Source organism: Oncorhynchus mykiss, chromosome 20, assembly GCF_013265735.2.
Source record: "Oncorhynchus mykiss isolate Arlee chromosome 20, USDA_OmykA_1.1, whole genome shotgun sequence".
Taxonomy (NCBI): Eukaryota; Metazoa; Chordata; class Actinopteri; order Salmoniformes; family Salmonidae; genus Oncorhynchus; species Oncorhynchus mykiss.
Genome location: NC_048584.1, coordinates 16,769,532 through 16,795,283, shown reverse-complemented (window position 1 = coordinate 16,795,283; position 25,752 = coordinate 16,769,532). Strand labels below are relative to the sequence as shown.

The following is a 25,752-nucleotide window of genomic DNA, read 5'->3' as shown; positions in this document are numbered from 1 at the left end:
GTACGATAGTGTTGACATGTGACAATGCATATTAAAGTCCTGTCTTTATTGATTATTGCTGGTATGTTTGTTTGAAACAGTATAATGGGTATGTATCACTAATATACAGATGCACACAAAAAAGTACTGCTCTTTGAACCGCCATGCCCAAAACACAAAACATCAGTGGCCATGAGGTACAGAGAACGAGTGTTGCTTTGCATTGAGCTGAGGAATGATGGCCTAGTAGTTAATGTTTAATGCCTGGCTCTGGTGAAAATTTAATCAGCATTGGCATTTTGGAAAAACAAGACACAGAGAAGAAAAGCTGGACCGAAGCTTTCTCGGAAGAACAATCAAACTCAAAAGTATAAACACCTCTGTCTGATTTTACTCACTAATTCATCTCTGCAAACTTGTTCACAATATCTAGTAAATACAAAACACAAAAATTGTCAAACACTTTAACTTCTTCAAATCAACCAGGTTACCTGCCATATTACAAACTTTTTAGATGCTTGATCATATTCACCACCTGTGCATAACCATATCCATCTATAAGTCTTGAATGTATAGGATTCCATCAGAAGCTACACTGCAGCATCTACAGGGATAGGCAACTGGTGGCCCGCGGGATGCATACGGCCCGTGGACCAATTTAAAATCAGGGTGGGGGGGGGGGACTCGGTCAGGGTCTCAACTAAGAGTTAGAATAATACAATACAAGGTTCAATTTTGGAATTTAGTTGTGCATCAGCAGTCTCTTAATTAGCTCATGTCATTGGTAAATTAGTCTAGCTAAATTAGTCTAGCTATCTGAACTTGTAGTAAGCAATTACCGACCAGGGTGAGGCCCATTGATCATAAGTCATCAAATTAAAAACTGCAAACATTTGCCTCCACCCTATGGCAAAATGTTTAGAATTGCTTGAAATGCGCTCTACAACTGCAAAATCTTCTCTCCGCCACAGTGTGGATGTGTGGGTACGCAGACCCACGAGCCACTGCAGCCCCTCATAATGACTCCAGACCCCCATCATAGTTGCACATCCCTGACATGCAGTGCCTTCGGGAAGTACTCACACCCCTTGACATTTTTCCCAAAACATTTTGTCAAAGACTGAATTTAAAATTGATTAAATTGAGATTTTTGGTCACTAGCCTACACAATACCACATGGTCTTGAGTTCAACCCCTTTGTTATGGCAAGCCTAAATATACATTGGCAAACATTTACAAAAAATATGTTTTCACTTTGTCATTATGAGGTATTGTGTGAGATAAAAATAAATACATGTAATCCATTTTCAATTTAAGCTGTAACACAACAATATGTGGAAGAAATCAAGGTGTATGAATACTGTCTGAAAGCACTGTACCTCTGTACTATCTACCTCTGTACTAAATGTGGTGCTGTTATCTCAAAACAGTCCTTCTGCATTGTAAAACAATTTTACAATATGTTGTGATTTTTGTAAAATGACTGACATGGCCCCGTAGAGGCCCCCAGGGGCCAAATCTGTGGTGTTTCCATTTCTTAATCCTTTCGGGGGACATCAATGTACCTATGTAGCATATTTGGTGCTGTTATCACAAAACAGTCATTCCGAATTGTTAAACAGTATTACAATATGTTGGCATTTTGTAAAATGTCTGCTGTGGCCCCAGGGGCCAAATCTGTGGGGGCTCCATATATACTGTAAATATTTTCAGGGTACATACCTCTGTAACACATTTGGTGCAGTTATATCAAAACACTACTTCTGAATTGTAAAATGTTGTGTTACTTTCAGTGGCCATTTTGTAAGATGGCTGCCATGGCCTGATATGTAAATAATTTCAGGGTACATAAATCTACCTCTGCAAAATTTGGTGCTTTTATCATAAAGTGAACTGTTGTTATGAAAATTTCAGCTTAGCCGCCCCACTACCTGGGAAGATCCAGGAGAGTCCTCCGGGAACCAGAGCTGTGGGAATGAAGAGAGCAGCAGCACTCTTACTAAATGACAACACATAGAACATTGCCTGGTCTCTCGAGGAGAACGTCAAGCCATCCAAAATCTGTAGCAACAATAAAGAGACAGTGATACACCCCACCCTGAAGGGGATGCTGCTGTTCTTGTTCTCGGTGTAGAGGGGTGAGTGCAGGCCCAGGCCCAGGCCAAACAGGGTGCCCATGTTGCGCAGGAGGCTGGCGAAAGGAGTGGAGTCCATGTAGACCCACTCGGCTCTCACACACCACTTCTGGGCTTTCTCCAGGGACCACAGCAGGTCCACGCCTATAGCTTTCAGTAGCTCGTAGAAGCCCACAGCAAAGGAGAGCAGAAAGAGGGTGGTGTAGAAGTACTTCTTCAGACTGGCTCCATAGATCCACTGCACTCTGGAGAAGGCCTCAGCCACCATGATACCTGCCATGGATATAGACAAGAACATTTTAGAACAAAATCAAAACCCGATACCCCTCTTACACTGTAAAGAACAATCTAGTTGTTTTACAGTAACTTACTGGCAGCCAGTAACTGTAAAATGCAAGTTTTAGTATTTTACCATGAATTCGAAAGAAGATTTGGTTTAATAGCACATTGCTGTAAAGGTTTTGTAAAATATTTACTGTAAAAGGTACAGTATGTTACTGTAAATTCCAAAGAAACTTGGGTTTAACAGTACATTACTGTAAAGTTTAATGTCTGTCAGTATGTTACTGTAAAAACAACAGGATTATTTTACAGTGTACTTGCTGATCCAAACCAAGCCCATCCGAGCTGTACTGTGCCGGCCTGGCTGCGCATTCACCACAGTTCCTGGAAAGGACGACAACTTGAAAGGAAAATAACCAAGCCTGCACAGTATGATTCAGGTTAGCACAACCTGCTAGGGGTACAAGCTGCATCTTGAAATCTCAGTCAAGCCCTGGTTCTCTGACCTGTGATGACCCCACTGATGACCTGGTGTGGGAAGTGGGCAGCCATGTAGACTCTGGACATGCACACCAACAGCTCTACTGTACACAGCAGCATCCAGAGCCCCACCTGCAAGAACCTGGGGAAGAACAAGACACTAAGGCCCTGCTCCAAAACAACAATATATCTTACCCCCTAACCAAGTTTTTGTTTACAGATTTGTCCTCCAAAAAATATATTTGAGGTCCAGAAAAAGGGCAGTTAATTGAAAATATATAAGTCCAACATTTCTACATACTTTCTATCTACAGTAGTTTCAGATGTTCGACGCATAACATCGGCTGGCAGGCCATAGTTTTCCCACCCCCTGTCCTAACCTCTAGGCACTTTGTGTGGATCTGAAAGCACTGAATTGGGTATAAGCAGTAACAACACTATTGACTCCACTTCTCTTTTGACCCACCTGTACAGGAGAGGGGGGAACCGCCTTTCTGTCGCCACTGAGAAGACAGCTGTTATCATCACGTACCACACCCCAGACGAGCCCATGGCATGACCCGAAGGGCTTCCTATTAAAAACAGCACACTTTGGCTTCATGAACCATTTTGGATATAAGCGTTGGCTAATGCACACACATATCTGGCTACCAGGGATATGATGAACATCTGGGCAAAGTCCCTTTGTTCAGCAGCTATTGTCTGCATTATTTTCCCATCATCACATTACACCTCTTTCCCATCCCTGTTTGGTTGTCTTATTTAGACAGTGGACACACACCCTGAAGATGCAATTAGCTAAACAACAATTACACACTACACTACCCACTGAATTCCTTTCCAGATAAGATTATTCTCTTATGTATTTACCCTGCGGAATGGGAATCGATAAGTGCAAAGGTGTTATGGCCCTATAGTACTGGTATCAGTCATTTATGACATACAGGCCAAGCAAATAATGCCTTGTAAGAATTCACAGATGAGTAGGTAAACCACCACTTTCCTCCGAATTATTGGCCAACGTGAAATCATTGATAAACAAACTGGACGATCTACGATTGAGACCATCCTACCAATGGGACATTAAAAACTGTAATATCTAATGTTTCACAGAGACGTAGCTGAACAACAATACGGGTAATATAGAGCTGGCTGGCTTCTCTGTGCATTGGCAGGACAGAGCAGCTACGTTTGGTAAGACGAGGGGCAGGGGTGTGACTCTATTTGTCAATAACTGCTGGTGCGCGATGTCTAATATTGAAGAAGTCTCGAGGTATTGATCGCCGAAGGTAGAAACCTCATGATAAGCACTAGACCACCCACAACTATGTGGACAAACACAACTCCAAAACCATCATTAAGTTTGCTGACGACACAACAGTGTTAGGCTTGATCAACAACAATGATGAGACAGCCTAAAGGGAGGAGGTTAGAGACCTGTAAGTGTGATGCCAGGACAACAACCTCTCTCTCCCTCAATGTGAGCAAGACAATGGAGCTGATTGTGGACTATAGGAAAAGCAGGGCCGAACAGGCCCTCATTAACATCGACGAGGCTGAAGTGGAGAGGGTCGAGAGTTTCAAGTTCCTTGGTGTCCACATCAATAACGAACTCTCACGGTCCAAACACACCAAGACTGTTGTGAAGAGGGCACAAAAACACCTTTTCCCCCTCAGGAGACTGAAAAGATTCGACATTGGTCCCCAGATCCTCAAAAAGTTCTACATCTGCACCATCGAGAGCATCCTGACCGGTTGCATCACCGCCTGGTATGGCAACTGCTCGGAGTCTGACCATAAGGGTAGTACGTAAGCCCCCCCCCCCCCCCCCCCCCATTTGAATTGAATAATGCTTCCACTTGCCAAGACTGCTAATATCTTGAGGTGTATTGAGTGATAATCATGCTAGACTCTGGCACACATGGCATTGCCTACCTGGTCCAGTTTCACAGGTGATAGGGAATTGTTTTAAGGCAGGGGCTGGATCTGTCCCATAGAAGCGGGTATCATGGACCCACCAATAGGGTCTCTCTCCAAATAGAACCCTGCCATGGAGAGGGAACATCACTCAACTCTTTGAAAGTCCCGACTTTAATATATAATGACAATTTCAGTTTTAAATTATGTTCAAGTCACCGTACGTTTTTGTTAATGTGTACTAAATCGCAATGTGTACCAAAATCCATGAAAAACAAATGACAGAAAACCAATTTAATCCGTTCCTTACCACTTCATGACCAGGTTGAGCCAGTCCCCGATGACAGCCACCCAGATGAGCTTTACACCCACGTCCCTGCGCAGATGAAACCAGACTGGGAAGAAACAAAAGAAGGTGGTATGCAGGTCAGCCACTGTAGAGGCTAGGCTAAACCAGCCCTCATAATGCCCATACTGGGTCTGCAGATGGATGGCCACTTCCACCCCCCAGCTGTGGAAAAGATCCATGACTGTGGTGTGGATCCAGATCAGTCCCCAGGGAAGATACACCAAAGCTGGGCGAGGATTGGAGAATGGTCAGAAGCGGTCCTCTTGAGCTCCAGGACTGTCATGCAGTCTGTTGTTCCCACTGGACTTTATTCAAGGTTAGGGCATTTGTTTGCTTCCAGGAGGTTGTTGCAGACACACTCTGTAACCTTTAGCCTGCACATGGGCAGACTTGGTGATTTGGAGGCCAGTCTGAGGCCCCTGGCCTAAGTGATATTTGGTTAACCCTACCCCACCTTGTGGGCAAAACATTTGACTGGCGGTGGAGATTAAAAATATATATATATAATTTTAAAGTACTTTTCCAGCAATTCTACACATTTTGCTATGAGTAGAGAAAATGTTGCAGTTTTAAAGCTAATTTCCCAGAAATTCTACATATTTTGCCTTGACTTATGCCATGTTCATACTATATATGGTTGCCTAATGGTAAGTCCGCCACTGAGCCTACACCCCTCCTCCTGCTCCCAAAAGTAGTAAACAGAGGTGGTCTGCTCTGGAGTGATACGCTAGCCCCTGAAACAGGATGACTGTGCAATGGTGAGTGAATGTTTTTCCACTTCAGGACTATACGTCTCTTGGTGAAGATTGTAGCAAGGACACTTCAAGTAGTCCAATGAAAATTGATTGACCTATCTATGTCTCACTACTTCAACCACATCCATCATTGGCATGTGAAACGAATGGAACTCAATCCATTGAAAATTCACTATTGACTTTGTGACCTGCTATAATGATGTCAGTTCATTTGCTATTTCCTTCCCAGATAAAACCCTGGCTTGGGGGTTGCCTTATCTGACTTATTTACAGTACAGTGAGTACCATATCTAGGACCTAGTGTTATTGGTAAGTTATCTTCTCAGCATCTCCTGAGTAAGTCCAAAACCATTTAATGATTGATTCCTTTATGTAACCGACCAGGTGGGCTAGCTGCAGGATTCTGGCCAGACTCAATTTTTACAAAGTTGTCAGAAATGTATTATATAACTGACAGATTATGGTCTGCAAGTTGTCGAAGGATGGACGTATTTAGCGTATTGTATATATATTTGCCTTTTTGTAATTCAAATGTTTTTTTATTTCTTATTTTTTTAAATGTGTTGTTTAAAACTGGCCAAAAAGTGGGCTTAGGGAAGTCTGTGCATTTGTGTGACTCTTTTAGTCCCTATCTTATCCATTACATGGTCTTACAAGGACATCTTACTGTATTACACATAAAGCAGACTGTAGTGTAGTAAAACATTGGGTTTTCATTTCAATAGAGAAAAGCGAATGCAATGCATGTTTTCCACGCATCCCCTTGCTTGGCTTGTTTTGCCACAAATTGTATTGTGGAGGCTATTTGTTGGGTTTTTAATTTGAATTCCACCAGTCAATCATAAATTAAGTATTTTTGGCTCCATTTCAGGGTGAGAGACACAGAGACACTGATTGACAATTGTTTTTACCTGTCCTTTGTACTTATTTGTATGGCCTCTATCCTTAGTACAACCCTCCCAAACACCCCTGCCCCGCTGTGTTTTATTACACGTGCAAGGTCCAAAGATCAGGCTGTACATGCCTGTGGGTGGTGGGACCCTCGGGTATAAAAACAACAGGCAGACTCATGCATACAGTGCTCTCATACCCCATCACATCTCACATTGGCTTTCTAGACTGACAATTCCCTAGGGACAGTTCGAAAATGGAGGCAGTCATGGATGCCATGCAGGGCTATGGGGTGAGCACCACTAATTACCTTCAGACCAACTATAAGGACGCCCAGGGTTTGTTCCTGTGGGTGTCCTGGGCTGCTGACCTCAGGAACACCTTCTTCATCTTCTTCCCTCTCTGGTTCCACCTGCGGGAGTCAGTGGGCATCAAGCTCATCTGGGTGGCAGTGATCGGCGACTGGCTCAACCTGGTCTTCAAGTGGTGAGTCGTACTGCCTATGAATGTGTTCTGTGGGGTTTATGCATGTGTTATGAAGTCATTTATATTGGTACCCTTCAAATAAACGGTTACTGGGATACCAATTCAGAACTTGATCAAATGTGTCCCTTCGGCTACATCTGGCACATTGACATGTCGATAAATGTGCACAGTCCCTGTCAATTTAATTGAAATAAAATGCAACCGACTGAAATTCCCCACATTCATCTTAATTCTAAGTGGCTTGTGCTTTCCTTCTTAAGGATTCTGTTTGGCGAGAGGCCGTATTGGTGGGTCCATGAAACACCTTACTACAGCAATACCACTGCACCTCACATTGAACAGTACCCAATGACCTGTGAAACTGGCCCAGGTAAGAAGCATCACTTTACTTCCATATACTTCTACCGTAGTGCTTTTATGACATGAAATATACACTCCCCTATGCATTTATTTGGAAAGTGAAGCAACTTTTCATTTGGCTTTATACTCCAGCATTTTGGATTTGAGATCAGATTTTTCATATGAGGTGACAGTACAGAATGTCACCTTTTATTTGAGGGTATTTTCATACATATCTGTTTTACCATTTAGAAATGAAAGCACTTTATGTATCTAACCCCCCCCCCCCCAATTTGAAAGTGTCATAAGTATTTGGACAAATTCACTGTGAGAGTATGTTCATACATAGCTGTTTTAGCATTTGGAAATGAAACCACTTTATTGAAAGCACTTCACAAACATTTTTACGCAAAATGACACAATACATTATTTACCATTCATTTCTATTGGGCACAACATAATCCGAAATGCAACCAAAACAAACTGCAAATCCTTCCAACAAGTATCTAATCAAAAGTTTTGTATTTGGTCCCGTATTACATCAAGCTTGTGACTGCAATTTCTTTGGATGCATTTGCAGTTTTTGGTTGTGTTTTAGATTATGTTGTGCCCAATAGAAATGAATGGTAATTAATGTATTGCGTCATTTAGGAGTCACTCAACAAAACACTTTCATTTCTAAACGGTAAAACAAATATGTATGAAAATACCCTCATATTAAAGTTCACATTCTGTGCTGTTGCCTCATATGACGCCTCATTTTCCTCAAAACATTTGATCTAAAATCCAAAATGCTGGAGTATAGAGCCAAATTAAAAGTTTTCGCTTCACTGTCGAAAGAAAAGTTTATGGGAGTGATATGCTATGATTCAGTGAAAACAGCCAACGTTTTATAAGTAATGATGTTGAGAATATTCATGGTTTACGATATTGTACAGTATTGTGTTGGATTTTCATTTTACCTGAATAAAGTGCTATGGCCATTGACTGAAGTATGCCTTTCTGTCTGCATGCCTGGTAGGCAGTCCCTCTGGCCACGCTATGGGAGCTGCAGGCGTCTACTACACACTGGTTACTTCCATTCTAGCCATCATGCTGACCAAGAATAAGACGGGATCTTCCTCCAAGGGCCTGTAAGTTCCAGAACATTCAACCCCTCTTGTCCTCAATGATCTTGTTCTTGTTTGCCATTTTTCGTTCAGTGCTTGTCAGTTTTATGCTACTTGTCTGTGCAGCACTGTAGTTGATGATTTACCCTGAAAACTAACTGAAGTTAGTTAGTCGAAGGGAAGGGGATGTGCAAAAGATTCCATTCGAGTGGTTTTGTTGTAAAATCAAAGGAAGCAACAGTCGATTAAAATGATTACATGTATCAGTAGAAGCCTATTCACCTCTAGTGACACAGGAAAAACAAATTCCCCTGCTGTGAATAATATTTATTTGCACATTTACTGGTATTCACGATTTCTTATACAGTCTCTTAACAGCCAGACAGATTTCAAAATGCCTAAAGATGCATTTGCTGATGGTTCCTCTCCCTCTCCCCTTGTCTGGGCAGGTATCTACGGGGCACTCTGTGGGCGTTCTTCTGGGCGGTCCAGGTCTGTGTGTGTCTCTCCAGAGTCTTCATTGCTGCCCACTTCCCCCACCAAGTCATCTGTGGAGTAATCACAGGTCAGTATGAAGCCCTTATACCAGCCCTTATAACAACCCTCACAAATATGGCACAAAATGTGCAGATTGTTCAACTACATGATGTTAATATTACGTTTTCTATGTGATTTCCAGGTATGGTTGTGGCCGAGGCGTTCAACAGAACCCAGTGGATCTACGGAGCCAGTCTGAAGAAGTACTTCTACACCACCCTCTTTCTGCTCTCCATCGCTGTGGGCTTCTACGTGCTGCTGAAGGCTCTAGGCGTGGACCTGCTATGGACCCTGGAGAAAGCCCAGAAGTGGTGTGTGAGAGCCGAGTGGGTCCACATGGACTCCACTCCCTTCGCCAGCCTCCTGCGTAACATGGGCACCCTGTTTGGCCTGGGCCTGGGCCTGCACTCGCCCCTCTACACCGAGAGCAAGAACATCAGCGGCACGACCCTCTTTAGGACGGGATGTATCGTCACCTCGCTGCTCCTGCTGCACCTCTTTGACTCCTTCAAGCCCCCCACGCACACTGCCGCTGTCTTCTACCTGCTGTCTTTTTGTAAGAGCGCCACTGTCCCCCTGGCAACCGTCAGCATCATCCCCTACTGCGTGTCTGGAGCTCTGAGCAGCGTACAGAGCAAGAAGTATTTGTGAGGTCGTTGGCGGCCGACATGCACATAGTCTCGTGTATTCGGATATGACTCCAGAATTGAACCGTGCTGTAATCCTTAATCATTCCATGCATTGACTTTCTTCCCAAACTGCCCAAGCGATCAACAAGCCATTGTGGTCTTTGTCTACCCTACTTTCATCCAGTCACCCACCGTAAAGGTCTTATTTTCTTATCTACACACAGTGTGAACACTATGATGAAAGGATTATCCAGTGAATTACTCAGTGGCACTTTAGACACTGTGGTTTGATTGTATCAAAACTGATAATTTATAAGTAGTTCAGTGCAAACTCAGGAGTCCAGAAAGTTAATGTTCCTGTTTTGAAACGAGATAAAGCCAAATTAAATCCAGGAGAAAATGAGCCCAAAAGCTCTCTCAGGGACTTTAGTGGCCTGCTTTACAGTGCGTTCTAAGAATATGTTATACATTAATAACTTTGTTAATATTTGTTTTGTAACTGTATTTTTCCTGTTTTAATATATTTTTAGAAATTCTGTCAGATATTTATAATAAAAATCTTTCAAATATATCACTGACTATGTGCTAACACTAGTATGCATGGTTCTACATTCAGTTTTTAAATGTTTCCTATCATTAATGACACGTTACTGATAAACTATCAGCAAGTCCACAACACTTTGAAACTGCAGCAGTGGTAAAACTAAAATCATCACACTATCAGTGACATGCGTCTACAAAACAAGTACACATTGTAAAAAAATATACTATTTGTACAGTACATATAAACAGAGCCAAACCAGTGGTCATCAACCCTATATGGAGCCCTGGACTTTAGCCTCATGCTCACTGATAATCACTGATGACATAGGTCCACACGTCACACAGCCGTCACTCCCTGCAAGTACTTAGAACTGACAGCCATGGCTGAACCATCAATATTTGACTGCCGGGTTTTTAATCGATAGAGTCTGGCCTGCTTTTTGTTATGCATTTGGTTATGTATTTGCTAGCCTCAAAGCAGACACAATAAAAACGAATGTCCAAACGTATTTCATTAAATACACTGGCTCGCAGTTGGCATTTAATTTCTGTAAGGACCTCGCTTTGTGCACGGGGGACTTGTCATGCTGAATTAAGAAAGGGCCTTTCCCAAACTGTTGCCACAAAGTTGGAAGCACAGAATCACATAGAATGTTACTGTATGCTGTGGCATTAAGATTTCCCTTCACTGTAACTAAAGGGACTAAACCAAACCATCATCATCCACCAAACTTTACAGTTGGCAAAAAACTGGGGGGGACAAAAACACAATTTCAAAATGTGGTGGAACATGTCCCCCCGTCCCCAGGGAAAGTTGCGCCCCTGCCAACATGCAATGGTTTCTGAGAAGCTGAATTATATGGTTTTGCACTACACATAAGGTAAGCCTGTCCCTGCTCATACCTAAGTGTTGCTGCATGTGGTCAAACCTCCGCTCCCAGTCCATCTTCAGTTGCACCTCCTGGCCCACCTATAGGACTGAACCCACAAAGCGCAAAGCCTCAGCCCCCTGCCATGTCACCTGCAGCACCGGCACATCCCCAATCAGCCCGCGGTCATCTGGCTGGAGATGGAAGATACTAGGTGTTAGCCTGTGTCCGACCACTTCCAGCCCACCTCAACAATGGTCCCATCCTTATCTCACCAGAAAGAGAGGGGTAGTTCAGTGACTTCAAAGATGATAGAGTTGATGCATTCTGGCCTTCCTGTATTTACCTGACCACCTCCCTCTGGAAACAATATGGTGTGTTGGAGCTCGACATTGAAGCCTTGAACTGTTTCTTTCTTCCTACTGATTTCTTCTTTCAGTTCACCAGGTGAGCAGGGGGACAAACTGATGTGACAAACTGCAGAGAGAAAGACAATTTGCCAACATCAAAATTATGATGACGGTCAGTTGAAAACACCTCATTTATGCCAAGGACTCTCGCCTTTGTAAACATTTAGCAGTGGTAGCCACAGAACCGACAATACGTTCAGATTCTTCAGCTACCAGTAGTAGCTACAGATGTAGGATATTAATTTGACCACTCTGTGGCAGGATAACTTTACTGCAATGAAGGAAATGTCAAACTTGTAGTGTATTTGAGGTCTAAAAAGGTTTCTGAAGCTTGTAATTTCCACTTAGAAATTTCTGACTTGATTTTCCTTATGAAAAATATGTCAACACTTACAAAAATGTCCATTAATTATAATTCACATATTAATGAACATTTCTTGTTGCTGCAGGATTACTTTCCTGCTGTAGCAAACTGTCTCAAATTAAGATCCTACATCTGTTTCATACATCAAAAAGACGGATATGAATTAACCAGCGCCCACTTGTGGCTGTTCGGCTACAAAACAATACCAGGACTAGGCTACATTACATTTCTTGACGCAGAAAAACATAGCAAATGCACACATCTAACTGCGATTAGGCTACTGCATGTATAAAGTTGTCAATGAAAAATCAGACATATTCTTAATTTCAATGTGCAGTCACTACTCACAAAAAGTCATTGGAATGAGCATGTGCGTTGGGACGTTAAACACAACTTAGACCCATGTCTGTTAGGTCTGGCTGGCTGGCTTGATTTATTGTGTGGCTAACATGCTTTTTGATTGACGTTTCTTCATGGCATTGGAAGACTAGACATTGTGTAAGAAATGTCTCTCTGCCTCTCAACAACTAGCTAGCTAACTAAAGTAGGCCACACACAAAAAGAGGACTGTAAGTTACTGTAAGTTACTGTAAGAATGTTAGCTAGCTAGCTAGCTCATGCTAACTGTAGTCTAATGTTGGCTTGTTACTTTTCAGCTAGCACCTTTTCAGCTAAAAAGCTCCTGACTGTGCCAATTCTTAAAAAAAGCACAAGGCAAACAAATATTATGTTACTCTCTCTCAAACCTCGTACATGTAAAAGTCCTTTTGACACTGAAATGCCATATTTAAAGCTGCAATATGTAACTTTTTGGGCGACCCGAATAAATTGGCATAGAAGTGTCAGTTATAGATCTGCCATCCTCATTGAAAGCAAGTCTAAGAAGTGGTAGATCTGTGCTATGTGCACTATTTCTATTCTTCCTGCGCTTAAGTAGATTTTCAGCATTTTTACTTTCGGTTTGGTACACAAGCTTCAAACAGCTGAAAATACAATATTTTTTGTTATGGAAAATATATTTCACCGCAGTTTAGACGGTAAAATGATTCTCTACACTATACTTGATTGTTTTGTCACAAACTGAAATTAGGCGAACTATTAGAAATTTAGCAACATGGAAATGGCAGAGCGATTTTAAAGAAACATAATGTCATAAATCCAAGGTACACTCAGTAGCTCTATTTTAGATCCCTGTAATATGGATGTGTTTATTAAATTAAATGGTCTATGCAGTAGCTCAATAGCCAGAACTGTCTGCGTTCTTTCGGCAGCAAAGAAACAAAAGCAACAGTAGCTAGTATTTCCGATTTCAGGTTCTGCCTTCTAAATAAAAGCCTTTGAAAATACTTTTCAAACAAGAATGGGTTATAGCAGGAATATGAGATCTTACTTTTGAAGATAGCCGACACCTACAGGTTAAACTCAAATAAAGCATACTACCTATACGATCTAATGTTTTCTGCAAGCGGTTCAATTGCCATTGCAAACAGGAGGGGGGAGAGAGGACATCCCTGTCTTGTGTCCCGTACTAAAGTAATTTAATTCAATAGTGTATTATATGTGTATATTTTTGCTTTAAGATATTTTATAATATTTTTATTAGATGTATTATTTCAGCTGGAAAGTTTTGAATAGAAAAGGCCATTTATGACAACGTATTTTCAGCAACAACAGCCATTCAATCTATATCTTGTTTTTTAGAATTCAACTGAATCATGTTCTTGTATTCGTTTGTAAGTTTATATTTGTAATACACCCTGTTTGATTGATATGTATCAAGTCTGGTAAAACTTTTGCCATTTTGTTGCTTAGGAGCTTTGTTATTTTATTGTCACAATTTATTAAACGTATGGGTCTGTAATACGTAGGGGACTCTACAGCTTTTACTTGTTTTATTATAACTGAAATAGCTGTCTGATACATGGACCTAGGAACCACTGAATTGAGTGTGTGTTGTCATTTGTCATTTGTGTAAATAGGTGTGCTACTTTTTCCCAAAATATGAAATAGAATTCTATAAGAAAGCTGTCCAGTCCTGGTGCCTTTCTAATATTTAGTATTAGTGCCTGATATTTATTTTGGGGCAGTCTCTGTTTTTAGTGATACTTTTCTGTCTGCTGATAATTGCTGCATGGTTGTTGAGTCTAAGAAGACTATAGGATCAGTCCCACTGTTTAATTCTGATTGATATACAGTGCCTTGCGAAAGTATTCGGCCCCCTTGAACTTTGCGACCTTTTGCCACATTTCAGGCTTCAAACATAAAGATATAAAACTGTATTTTTTTTGTGAAGAATCAACAACAAGTGGGACACAATCATGAAGTGGAACGACATTTATTGGATATTTCAAACTTTTTTAACAAATCATAAACTGAAAAATTGGGCGTACAAAATTATTCAGCCCCCTTAAGTTAATACTTTGTAGCGCCACCTTTTGCTGCGATTACAGCTGTAAGTCGCTTGGGGTATGTCTCTATCAGTTTTGCACATCGAGAGACTGACATTTTTTCCCATTCCTCCTTGCAAAACAGCTCGAGCTCAGTGAGGTTGGATGGAGAGCATTTGTGAACAGCAGTTTTCAGTTCTTTCCACAGATTCTCGATTGGATTCAGGTCTGGACTTTGACTTGGCCATTCTAACACCTGGATATGTTTATTTTTGAACCATTCCATTGTAGATTTTGCTTTATGTTTTGGATCATTGTCTTGTTGGAAGACAAATCTCCGTCCCAGTCTCAGGTCTTTTGCAGACTCCATCAGGTTTTCTTCCAGAATGGTCCTGTATTTGGCTCCATCCATCTTCCCTTCAATTTTAACCATCTTCCCTGTCCCTGCTGAAGAAAAGCAGGCCCAAACCATGATGCTGCCACCACCATGTTTGACAGTGCGGATGGTGTGTTCAGGGTGATGAGCTGTGTTGCTTTTACGCCAAACATAACGTTTTGCATCGTTGCCAAAAAGTTCAATTTTGGTTTCATCTGACCAGAGCACCTTCTTCCACATGTTTGGTGTGTCTCCCAGGTGGCTTGTGGCAAACTTTAAACGACACTTTTTATGGATATCTTTAAGAAATGGCTTTCTTCTTGCCACTCTTCCATAAAAGGCCAGATTTGTGCAATATACGACTGATTGTTGTCCTATGGACAGAGTCTCCCACCTCAGCTGTAGATCTCTGCAGTTCATCCAGAGTGATCATGGGCCTCTTGGCTGCATCTCTGATCAGTCTTCTCCTTGTATGAGCTGAAAGTTTACAGGGACGGCCAGGTCTTGGTAGATTTGCAGTGGTCTGATACTCCTTCCATTTCAATATTATCGCTTGCACAGTGCTCCTTGGGATGTTTAAAGCTTGGGAAATCTTTTTGTATCCAAATCCGGCTTTAAACTTCTTCACAACAGTATCTCGGACCTGCCTGGTGTGTTCCTTGTTCTTCATGATGCTCTCTGCGCTTTTAACGGACCTCTGAGACTATCACAATGCAGGTGCATTTATACGGAGACTTGATTACACACAGGTGGATTGTATTTATCATCATTAGTCATTTAGGTCAACATTGTATCATTCAGAGATCCTCACTGAACTTCTGGAGAGAGTTTGCTGCACTGAAAGTAAAGGGGCTGAATAATTTTGCACGCCCAATTTTTCAGTTTTTGATTTGTTAAAAAAGTTTGAAATATCCAATAAATGTCGTTCCACTTCATGATTGTGTCCCACTTGTTGTTGATTCTTCACAAAAAAATACAGTTTTATATCTTTATGTTTGAAGCCTGAAATGTGGCAAAAGGTCGCAAAGGTCACAATACTTTCGCAAGGCACTGTAGATTTTCAAAGAAGCTTTAAACATTTCCATGAATCACATTGTTCCTAATGAACACATCTGTACCCTTATCTTTTAAGATTCTAACTGGTTTGGCATGTTTTGTGAGCGCTGTGAGATGTTTACCAGGTTTATTTGCCATTAGAATGTAACAGGTATTGGTATACATGAATACAAAACTAAACTTATTTGCAGATGATCTCCTGATACACCTGACCAATTTTGAAAACTCAATGCCCCCGCTCGCTAAAGTATAGTTTCAGAATACTCTACAATCTCAGGATGTAAAATTAACGTTGAAAAAGAACAACTCATGATCTACAGCAATCCTTTAAGTGGACCACAAAAAAATACCAAATACTTAGGATGCTTGATAAGTGACAACAAACAAATATATAAAGATAACTTTAGCCCATTACTCAACATTATGAAAGCAGACCTAATTAAATGGAACAATCGTACCATACATTTGACAGGTAGAGTAGACCTCTTCAGAATGGCATGGCTCCGAAGGTTGTTATGCTTATTCTCAGTCATACCAACTACTCCACCAAATAAATCATTTAAAAAAGTAGACTCACTCATAAGACTTTATATTGGCAAATGAAACTCACAGGAAGGTTTTACATCTTCCTAAGTCTGAGGGTGGTTTTAACCTTCCAGACTTGGAGTTGTATCAACTCTCCACCCAGGGCTTTTACTTTCTACATGTAGTTAAATACACTGAAGAGGAACAACGGGTACATATTGAAGATGCATGTGCATGTTCATCCCCAATCTTTTCACGTGTCTATTTTCAAAGGATAAAACTACGAACAGCTTTCAGTTTCTGTCTTTTTTAATAGCAAGCTTTTCATCTCCCTCCCCCATCAATCAATCACATGTATTTATAAAGCCCTTTTTTTTTACATCAGCAGATGTCACAAAGTGCTATACAGAAACCCAGTCTAAAACCCCAAACAGCAAGCAATGCAGATGAGTTCACAGAAGGTGGGATGGTCCTGGAGTGAAAACTGAAAATGCCCCTTCTTTCCAGAGAGTTCCATTACAGCCTATAGGGAAAGGGGGGAGAGATATGTAGCCCGAGCAGCTGATAACAACTGATCTAAAAATAGTGCAGGGCCTAACAGATGGGCTGCTAACTATTCTGAGTAGGCTACTTGTTCTGTCAGTCAACCACAAAAGAACTATAAATGTCCAAGAGCATATTATCTCCCTAGAATCAACAAGATGGCTATGCTACCGAAAAACCTTCCCAGGCCAGAGGACTGGTATGTACTGTATTGCTGTGAAGCTTTTTTCTCATTTGACAGATTACATCTACAAATGCAATATAACAAAATGTTCATTATGTTTTCTCTGCTTCTAACAATAGTCAAGGAGCACAGGCTCTATGGTATGACCGGAAAAAATATGTCATCATTAATTTCATGGTGCAAAACCCCAAGGATGTTGAGGTTGATATTCAGGATACCTTTATAGTTTTAAGGTGAGTTTGATTCATTTGTAACCCTGAAGTGTGCATGATCTAGAAAATTCTTAGTCTAAATAAATAGTGTACAAATAGTGTGTGTGCGAGAGAGAGAGAGAGAGAGAGAGAGAGAGAGAGAGAGAGAGAGAGAGAGAGAGAGAGAGAGTGCATTTGTGTATGTGAGGTTGGGGGGGAGGGGGAGGGTTGGGCAACTATTCTAATGTGCATTGATTTATTAAGCAGACCTGTATTACGACTCTATAATGACTGCTCTGACGCATAGGATATGTTGTTATTGCCAAATGTTTCATTATAACCTACGTTTTATAACGTTGTTTGTCTCTGGATTTGTGTCCATGACAGTTGTAAAGATGTCGATGACAACAGCGTCTACAATCACATTTATTTCTATGACAAAGTCATCAAATTTGCAAGTATTCACATTTCTCCGTCATATCAAAGTTAATTTGATTCTCACAATTAACATAGATAACAGCTGTAAAGATGTATAAATATGCAGCATGCTTGAATGTTCAGCACGGTAATGTATTAAAAAAATGGATCCACGTTACAGAGCATTATGGATACTGCAGTACATCCTGCTAAAAGTAAGCTTTGTATATTTATCTAACAGGACTCCCAAGTGAAGGTCCATGACCGCAGCATCCACATCTTGATTAGGAAGGCTAAAGAAAATGTAGCATGGCCTCGTCTTCAGAAAGATGCCGATCTCAAGGTACTGGAGCATTTGATCTTCCACTTAGAAGAAGTGAAGAGCAGTGTAAGGGTAGACTAATGCTTCATGTGTTAAAGGTAGACTCAGCAATATGACGTCATCAAGAACAGTGGGGCGACGAAGGCAATTTGTGCCCTCCCCTAGGGCCATGCTCACACTGGAAAGAGCCAATAGACTTGGTTGATTCGAAGGTTGTTATTGTTGACTACTGAAAGCAGAAAGTCACCATGCTACACTGTGGTAGTCATATAGCAGGGTCTACCTTCTAACTGACAATATGCGCATCAACATGCTCTCTCTCCCAACATTATTCTGTCCCTTGTAGCCAAATTGGATGGCTGTAGACTTTGATAACTGGAGAGACTGGGAGAATGAAGAGGATGAGGGAATGGCGGAGTATGAGCAATATTTTGACGTACGTGTAACTGCGAAATGGGCTTATCCAATGTCTATGTTTGAAGGTTGGCACATCAGTGTGGCATTTAATGAATGGTTTTCCATTTTTAGATGATTCAGGATATGGGGAACAAGAAAGAAGGGCCACCTGCGATGGATGATCTGGATGATCTGGTTAGTACAGCAAGAATCCACCTCCAATTCGCATTTCACAACAATCATTAGAGACATATTACCCCTGACTTGTCAGCATGTAAAGCAAGTGGAGGAAGTTTATCGAATGAGTTGTTTTCTCTCTCCACAGAGTGATTGAATACTTTTCTGAAGAGAGCTTTCCTCTGCATTGGAAAGCTTGATGTGCATTGAAAATCGCTGATGAAGACTCATCAAAGATCATGCCATGTTGATGGATTTGTGTATTTGTTGATGATTGCTGTGAATGCGATGTGGTACTGGTACTGTTGTCTGTGTAATTTGTATTACTATCTATTGAATGTTATTTATTAAATCAACTGAAATCTTGTTTCTACTTTTCTGATACGTAACCTCTTAAATATACTGAATAAAAATATAAACTCAACATGTAAAATGTTGGGACCATGTTTCATGAGCTGAAATAAAAGATCCCAGAAATGTTCCATAAACACAAAAAGCGAATTTCTCTCAAATGTGCAAAAATTTGTTTAAATCCCTGTTAGTGAGCATTTCTCCTTTACCAAGATAATCCAGCCACCTCACAGGTATGGCATATCAAGAAGCTGATTAAACAGCATGATCACTACACAGGTGCACCTTGTGCCGGGGACAATAAAAGGCAACTCTAAAATGTGCAGTTGTGTCACACAACACAATACCATAGATTTCTCAAGTTTTGAGGGAGCTTGCAATTGACATGCTGACTACAGGAATATCCACCAGAGCTGTTTCCAGAGAATTTCATGTTAATTTCTCAACCATAAGCCAATGTCGTTTTAGAGAATTTGGCAGTACATTCAACCGGCCTCACAACTGCAGACCATGTGTAACCACGCCATCCCACACATGCAAGATGGTCTGTGACAACCCATCCGGACAGCTGATGAAACTGTGGGTCAGCACAACAGAAGAATTTCGGCACCAACTGTCAGAAACCGTCTCAGGGAAGCTCATCTGCGTGCTCGTTGTCCTCACCAGGGTCGTAATCGACTTCAGTGTGCAAATGTTCACCATTTGATGGCCACTGGCACGCTAAAGAAGTGTGCTCTTCACAGATGAATCCTGGTTTCAACTGCGTCGTGTGGTTGAGCGGTTTGCTGATGTCAACGTTGTGAACAGAGTGCCCCATGGTGGCGGTGGGGTTATGGTATGAACACAATTGCATTTTATCGATGGCAATTTGAATGCACAGATATACTGTGATGAGATCCTGAGGCCCATTGTCGTGCCATTCTTCTACGGCCATCACCTCATGTTTCAGCATGATAATGCATGGCCCCATGTTGCAAGGAACTGTACACAATTCCTGGAAGCTCAAAATGACCCAATTCTTCCATGGCCTACATACTCACCAGACCTGTCACCCATTGAGCATGTTTGGGATACTCTTTTTTTCTGTTTGCATCCTCGTATTGAGGTTCAAATCATACAGATATCTACACATTTACAGTAAAAACAGAAACTCAGTCACATTTTCAGACCCAGATGTCAGTGTAATTGCAAGAAAATATAGGACCGTTAAGTAGCAGCGTGATGTAAACGGTTTAAATGATCTACTTGAAAATGTTTAGAAAGTACGAGTGCAAATTAGAACACTTGTCTTTGACATCACCATTCTATGGTTGGTTTGATCATGTGACGATGTATCCCATTACAATGTAGTGTCTTGCCAATACCAGTAGGTGGCACCCTTACGGTGTGAATGCTAAAGTGTTTTTGTTTTTTTTATGGCCCTTTTCATATACAAGCACAACCCATCAACGGCTTATAACACCACCATGGCTTATTGGTATTAGCCAGACATGGTTGTATTGTTCATAAGTAAGTAACAATACATGGGCAACCAGCGGTTTTGCACTTTAAAGCAGTCTGAAAACTCTTAACAAGGAATTATTTTTTATAATTCATCCTGTTGCCCAAAATTATTCTATAACTTACTATTCATAATATAATTGTTTCCTTATGTACTAGGGTGCAATACTACATTATATGGCCTTGGTTTTATGTAGATCTCCTGTGCTGATCCGGTGTGGTAAGGCCTACAGGTATCAACATTACCCTCATTACTTATTAAAGCCTTGCTTCCAGGTAATGCACCTTTCAGGAAAACACCATTCGCTATATTGGTAAGTCAGGTCCAAATGCCTGGATGATTAACTGCCCTATGCCCTACTCTGAGCAGTGCCTAGTACAGTTATGTCACTGCTATAGAACTTTTGAGTCTGATTAAATCCCTGATCCTGTTTTGCAGCCCGCTTTAGTTCACCTCTCAACGTGGGGTTGTTTTTGTAGACTTTGGGCATTATGAGATTTCCAATGATGTAATGAGCTAGTTTGAATAAGACTTTGATCCACGTTAGATGTGGTTCAACAAGCTGTAGAAGTTATGCCGTACCTCCACTCTACCTCTGGCAAGGGAAGGCTTCAATTTATTACTGCGACAGAACATTCCCATATTGCCATGTTATTCAGCTCGCACGTAAACAAACATTTCATGTGCAATTTAATAGAAGTTTATACAGGACTGTAACCGTTTGGTAATGTTAAACAATCAATGATGGACTTGTGGCACCCACTGTTAGACATCTGCATTGAAGACAACTGTTTGTCATCCAATTGAACAATGGTTTTTCTCCATCTCTTCCTCATTCTGGCCTCCTTCCCTCTGTCTTTGTCATAAAACACACTACCCACTGGGCACAGATGTCCATTCAATGTTGATTCAACATAATTTCATTGAAATGACGTGGAAACAACATTGATTCAACCAGTGTGTGCCCAGTGGGTAGTCTGGTTTTGAGAAGTTGACTGTACCTGAACAGAAAGGCACTAGGACCCAGGAAACCCCATCACTTCTCCACTCCTTCCCTCTCTCTGGAGAGCTGCATATGCTGATGTTGCCTCCCCTCTCTGTCTGTCCCTGTTTCAGATTATAGAGAAGTTGGCTGTGGACCTATGCCTCCTCTCTCCTCGTCCGATATGGCTGCCAGGAGACCGGTTAGCCCCAGCATTGTGTGTGGACACCAGTCAGAAGAGAGTGGCCCCCACCTCCTATCTTTAAGTCCCCCATCTCTCTTGGCCAGCTACTGCTGTCACTAAGGAACTAGGCTACTCTCTGCATAGTAGGAGTTTTTGCACCTCTCCTTCACAGGACGACACAGGAGCTCTACCTTTTGAATTTGAGTCTTCTCTGTCTCACGCTCATACTCTCCTGTCGCCTCCCTATTTCTCTCTCCATCTCTCGGGGGTTGTTCATGTCGCACAGGGACCTTGCTTACAGGTCTGACACTTTTTCGTTGTTGCTTTAGAGTCATTTTGTATCATCACTTCCCCTGTCTGAGAGGATGAAGGAGCAGGAACATTGGAGAAGATGATTCTTTGGGCTGGCCTGCTCCCCTGGGGTTAAGGAAATTGTCAATGGTCGCCACTCAATGCCACATAGAGCCTCAACTCAACGGGAGAAGTAGTGGAAGAATACGTTTGGTTCACCACAACATTTGAGTTCCAGTGCTGTCTTAGCCCGTGGAAGTAGCTGTGGAGTACCTGGGTCTGTGCATCTGGGACAGATAATCATGGGCAATGCCGCTGGGAGCATGGATGTGCCACCGGGGAAGGAGGTGAAGACGGTGTCGGCCCCCCCAGGCTCAGGGCCCCCCCAGAAAAAGGCGGCAAGCCCCAAACTCCCCATGCCTGCCGAGGAGGAGTTAGAGGAGCACTTCAATGCAGTGCTGGTGAGTCTGATTGCTGATGACACACACAGGGCCCAGAATAAGGAGCCTGTGATGGCACACGTACACTCCCATACAGAAGCAAGCAAAACAATACAAAGAAACAAAGAACACTAAACATTTTGAAAAAGTGCACATCCCCAGGACAGGCGTATCAAAGAGCAGGGTACATAATGTGACTGTGGAAGGACAATAAGTCCTTAATACTACTGTAAACCAGATAATAGAGTTCAGGTTATGGTCATTTGGGGATGGAAAAGGGGAAGTGCTGATCCATATTTGCAGTGGGTAAGGCATAATAAAAGTTAAACATGAAACAAATATAACCCCACCTGGACTGTGAGCCTGTGACACACGGTTCATTTTTTTTTTGTTCAAGTTTGTAGATCAAAGATATTCATGATTCCCCTAATCCCAATGACTTGTACAATTTCACTTTTATAACTTCAGTTGTTTGATCTACAGTAGTGTTAAAACATTAGGCACATTTTAACAGACGGCATTCACTGTAGTAACATTAACAGAAAACCCATCCATTCACTTCCTAAACACAAATATTTCCTTGTACTCGATGACAAATCCTCAACAGAACCGATCGCAAGTTGGGAATTCCTCGACTCCATAACTTAATGTTCCTGTGACTCCCTTTACTGGGCCCATTTGTCCTCGGTCTGCGAAAACCTATTATAGGCTAAACAACTCGTGGTCATGTTGACAGCCAAAAACCAATTGAGAAACAGTGGCTCAGCTACATTTGATGTTGCTCAGGGGTATCAGTGCCATGGTATACCATTAAATGCATTCTTGTTTTTAGTCTCACACATCTCTCTTTATCTCCTTGGTCCATACCTATTTGTTTTGCCCTGTAGAGTTGCATCATAGATATAGAAACAAATAGATGGTGAAAGAGAAGAGAGCTACCTGACTATGTGTCCTTCGAGAAGCTTTCTATGTCACTTTAAAACACTTATAGGCTAACTTGACTTTTTCCATAGAAATTACATTAGTGAGATGTGCACAAACAAACTACTCTGCTGTGTTAATGTGCAATTGCAGCTGCCAGATGACACTTATATGCATACTATGATGTTAATTAATGTCAGTCTCATGGCTCATTTTACTCAGTCAAAATCAATGTGTACTCCTGTAACTGAAAGGAATGTAGAATGTGGACTTGAACAAAAATGATATCTGAAAATGGTGTTATTGTGAGGAAGGTGTTACATACACACAGGAAGTCAGGAATCAGGTGCAGATTAATAAAGAACAGATACAGATGAACAAACATGAGCGTACAGAACCTGAGAGAAAAACAGTAACACCTAGTGACTGAAAACTGAGGGCTAAATAAAGGGGGAGTAATCAAAGAGGGAATGACAACCAGGTATGCGTAATGATGGGGAACAGGTGTGCGTAATAATGAAGCCAGGACCACTGTTTAGTAGATTGGTGACTAAGAGCACCGGAAGGAGGGAGCAGGAGTTTGAGACGATAGGTTACCTCATTGACCCTGTGGAGGACCTTGAAGGGCCCCACAAACCGGGGGCTCAGCTTCCGGCAGGACAGGCGGAGCGGGAGGTTCCTGGTGGGGAGCCATACGCGATCACCAGGATGGAACACTGGGGCCTCACTGCGGTGGCAGTCCGCCAGATCCTTCTGACGGTGGACGACACACTGGAGCCTCACGTGGACGGTGTGCCACACCGCCACTGCGCACTGGAACCACTCATCCACTGCAGGGGCCTCGGTCTGGCTCGGAGTCCATGGAGCCAGGGCCGGTTGATATCCCAGGACGCACTGGGAGTCAGCCTGGTGGAGTGTCGAAGTGAGTTCTGGTCATATTCCACCCAGGGAAGAACAAGGCCCACTCACCTTTCCGGTCCTGGCAGTGACTTCTTAGGAACCTCCCCAGCTCCTGGTTGGTCCGAGGCTGGTACCCGAAGGTGAGGCTGACCGTGACCCCTAGCTTTTCCATAAAGGCTTTCCAGATCCTCGGAAGGCCATAGTCCCGGAAGACCTGCTGGTATAGTGCCTCAGCGACCTGGAGAGCTGTGGGGAGACCAGAGAGGAATAAACCAGCATGATTTAGAAAATCTGTCCACAACCAATAGTGGTGAAACTGTCAGAGGGGAGATCGGTAGGGATGCTGAGGCACGGGAAGGGGAAGGAGCTTCCCTGCTGGAGCGTGAAGGGGGACTTAGTTTAAGCACACACAGAACAGTTGATGTAACGAATAACATCCTGCGCCAAGGTGGGCCACCAATAATTCTCAGAGGGATTGAATGGTACGGGTGATCCCAGGATGTCCAGTGACAACAGCTGTGTGTGCACAGGTCAACAGCCGCTCCCTTATCCCTGTGGGAACGTAGATCCGTTCAGGAGGAGAGGTAGTGGGTAACGGTCTGGTCATCCTGCTGTAATTGGAATAAATCAAATTAAAGTTTGTCACGTGAGCCAAATACAACAGGTGTAGTAAAGTGAAATGCTTACCTACAGGCTCTAACCTATATTGCAAAAAATGATGTTAGGTGAACAATAGGCAAGTAAAGAAATAAAACCGTAAAAAGACAGGCGATATACAGTAGCGAGGCCACATACAGGCACTGGTTAGTCCAGCTGATTGAGGTAGTATGTACATATGGTTAAAGTAGCGCAAAAGAGGGGTTGGCGGGACACAATGCAGATAGCCCGGTCAGCCAATGTGCAAGAGAACTGGTTGGTCGTATGTACATGAATGTATAGTTAAAGTGACTATGCATATATGATAAACAGAGTAGCAGCAGCATAAGAGGGTTTTGGGGGGGAGGCACAGAATGCAAATAGTCCGGGAAGCCATTTGATTACCTGTTCAGGAGTCTTATGGCTTGGGAATAAAAACTGTTGAGAACCCTTTTTGTCCTAGACTTGGCACTCCGGTACCACTTGCCATGCGGTAGTAGAGAGAACAGTCTATGACTGGGGTGGCTGGGGTCTTTGTCAACTTTTAGGGCCTTCCGACACTGCCTGGTGTAGAGGTCCTGGATGGAAGGCAGCTTAACCCCAGTGATGTACTGGGCCGTACGCACTACCCTCTGTAGTGCCTTGCAGTCAGAGGCCGAGCAATTGCCATATCAGGCAGTGACGCAACCAGTGCTCTGGTTGCAGCTTTAGAACTTTTGAGGATTTCAGGACCCATGCCAAATCTTTTTAGTTTCCTGAGGGGGAAATAGGCTTTGTCGTGCCCTCAATATGCGCTATAACCTCCCCCTCTGCCCTCCAGTGGATGATCGAAAATGGCTCTGATCAGAGCCATGAACCCCTCATTCACATACAGCTCCTCCTCTTTCCCAGATGGCCG

At 42.3% G+C, this 25,752-nt stretch overlaps 4 protein-coding genes across 6 annotated transcripts in view; 3 read left to right on the top strand and 1 right to left on the bottom strand.

Moving 5' to 3' along the window:
- Window positions 1–229: 229 nt before the first annotated feature.
- Window positions 230–5,471, bottom strand: LOC100135885 (glucose-6-phosphatase). Its single transcript, XM_021575943.2, has 5 exons — window positions 5,104–5,471; window positions 4,812–4,921; window positions 3,343–3,448; window positions 2,903–3,018; window positions 230–2,387 (listed from the first exon to the last, which is right to left on the bottom strand). Exons 1-5 carry the CDS (start codon window positions 5,319–5,321, stop codon window positions 1,879–1,881), a joined length of 1,059 nt encoding a protein of 352 aa, XP_021431618.1. The 5' UTR covers window positions 5,322–5,471; the 3' UTR covers window positions 230–1,878.
- Window positions 5,472–6,063: 592 nt separating this feature from the next.
- LOC110499065 (glucose-6-phosphatase) lies at window positions 6,064–10,459 on the top strand. Its single transcript, XM_021575942.2, has 5 exons — window positions 6,064–7,274; window positions 7,535–7,644; window positions 8,635–8,746; window positions 9,172–9,287; window positions 9,402–10,459. Exons 1-5 carry the CDS (start codon window positions 7,045–7,047, stop codon window positions 9,908–9,910), a joined length of 1,077 nt encoding a protein of 358 aa, XP_021431617.1. The 5' UTR covers window positions 6,064–7,044; the 3' UTR covers window positions 9,911–10,459.
- A 6,551-nt stretch (window positions 10,460–17,010) lies between these two features.
- Window positions 17,011–19,133, top strand: LOC110499587 (putative protein PTGES3L). Of its 2 annotated transcripts, XM_021576718.2 has the most exons (7): window positions 17,011–17,160; window positions 17,265–17,378; window positions 17,724–17,790; window positions 17,995–18,096; window positions 18,422–18,511; window positions 18,604–18,666; window positions 18,797–19,133. In XM_021576718.2, exons 1-7 carry the CDS (start codon window positions 17,120–17,122, stop codon window positions 18,803–18,805), a joined length of 486 nt encoding a protein of 161 aa, XP_021432393.1. In that variant the 5' UTR covers window positions 17,011–17,119; the 3' UTR covers window positions 18,806–19,133. The 2 variants fall into 2 exon arrangements, with proteins under 2 accessions (XP_021432393.1, XP_021432394.1); XM_021576719.2 differs by lacking the exon at window positions 18,422–18,511.
- A 2,461-nt stretch (window positions 19,134–21,594) lies between these two features.
- LOC110498757 (formin-like protein 1) overlaps window positions 21,595–25,752 on the top strand; it is a 68,917-nt gene continuing 64,759 nt past the window's right edge. For both annotated transcript variants that reach the window (XM_036955901.1, XM_036955902.1), the window contains exon 1: window positions 21,595–22,418. In XM_036955901.1, the coding sequence (XP_036811796.1) occupies window positions 22,260–22,418 (159 nt within the window). In that variant the 5' untranslated portion in view covers window positions 21,595–22,259. The remainder of the gene's footprint in view (window positions 22,419–25,752) is intronic.

What these genes read in the sequence shown, in the direction of transcription:
- LOC110499065 (XM_021575942.2), top strand. Translation starts at nt 7,045, where the DNA reads ATGGAGGCAGTCATGGATGCCATGCAGGGCTATGGGGTGAGCACCACT. An exon ending in GACCTGTGAAACTGGCCCAG is followed by an intron (nt 7,645 to 8,634) that starts GTAAGAAGCATC and finishes CATGCCTGGTAG; the next exon opens with GCAGTCCCTCTGGCCACGCT. An exon ending in CATCTGTGGAGTAATCACAG is followed by an intron (nt 9,288 to 9,401) that starts GTCAGTATGAAG and finishes TGTGATTTCCAG; the next exon opens with GTATGGTTGTGGCCGAGGCG.
- LOC110499587 (XM_021576718.2), top strand. Translation starts at nt 17,120, where the DNA reads ATGGCTATGCTACCGAAAAACCTTCCCAGGCCAGAGGACTG. An exon ending in CTTCCCAGGCCAGAGGACTG is followed by an intron (nt 17,161 to 17,264) that starts GTATGTACTGTA and finishes TTCTAACAATAG; the next exon opens with TCAAGGAGCACAGGCTCTAT. An exon ending in AGTATGAGCAATATTTTGAC is followed by an intron (nt 18,512 to 18,603) that starts GTACGTGTAACT and finishes TTCCATTTTTAG; the next exon opens with ATGATTCAGGATATGGGGAA.
- LOC100135885 (XM_021575943.2), bottom strand. Translation starts at nt 5,321, where the DNA reads ATGGATCTTTTCCACAGCTGGGGGGTGGAAGTGGCCATCCATCTGCAG. An exon ending in CTCAACCTGGTCATGAAGTG is followed by an intron (nt 4,922 to 5,103) that starts GTAAGGAACGGA and finishes TCTCCATGGCAG; the next exon opens with GGTTCTATTTGGAGAGAGAC. An exon ending in TTCCCCCCTCTCCTGTACAG is followed by an intron (nt 3,019 to 3,342) that starts GTGGGTCAAAAG and finishes GTTCTTCCCCAG; the next exon opens with GTTCTTGCAGGTGGGGCTCT.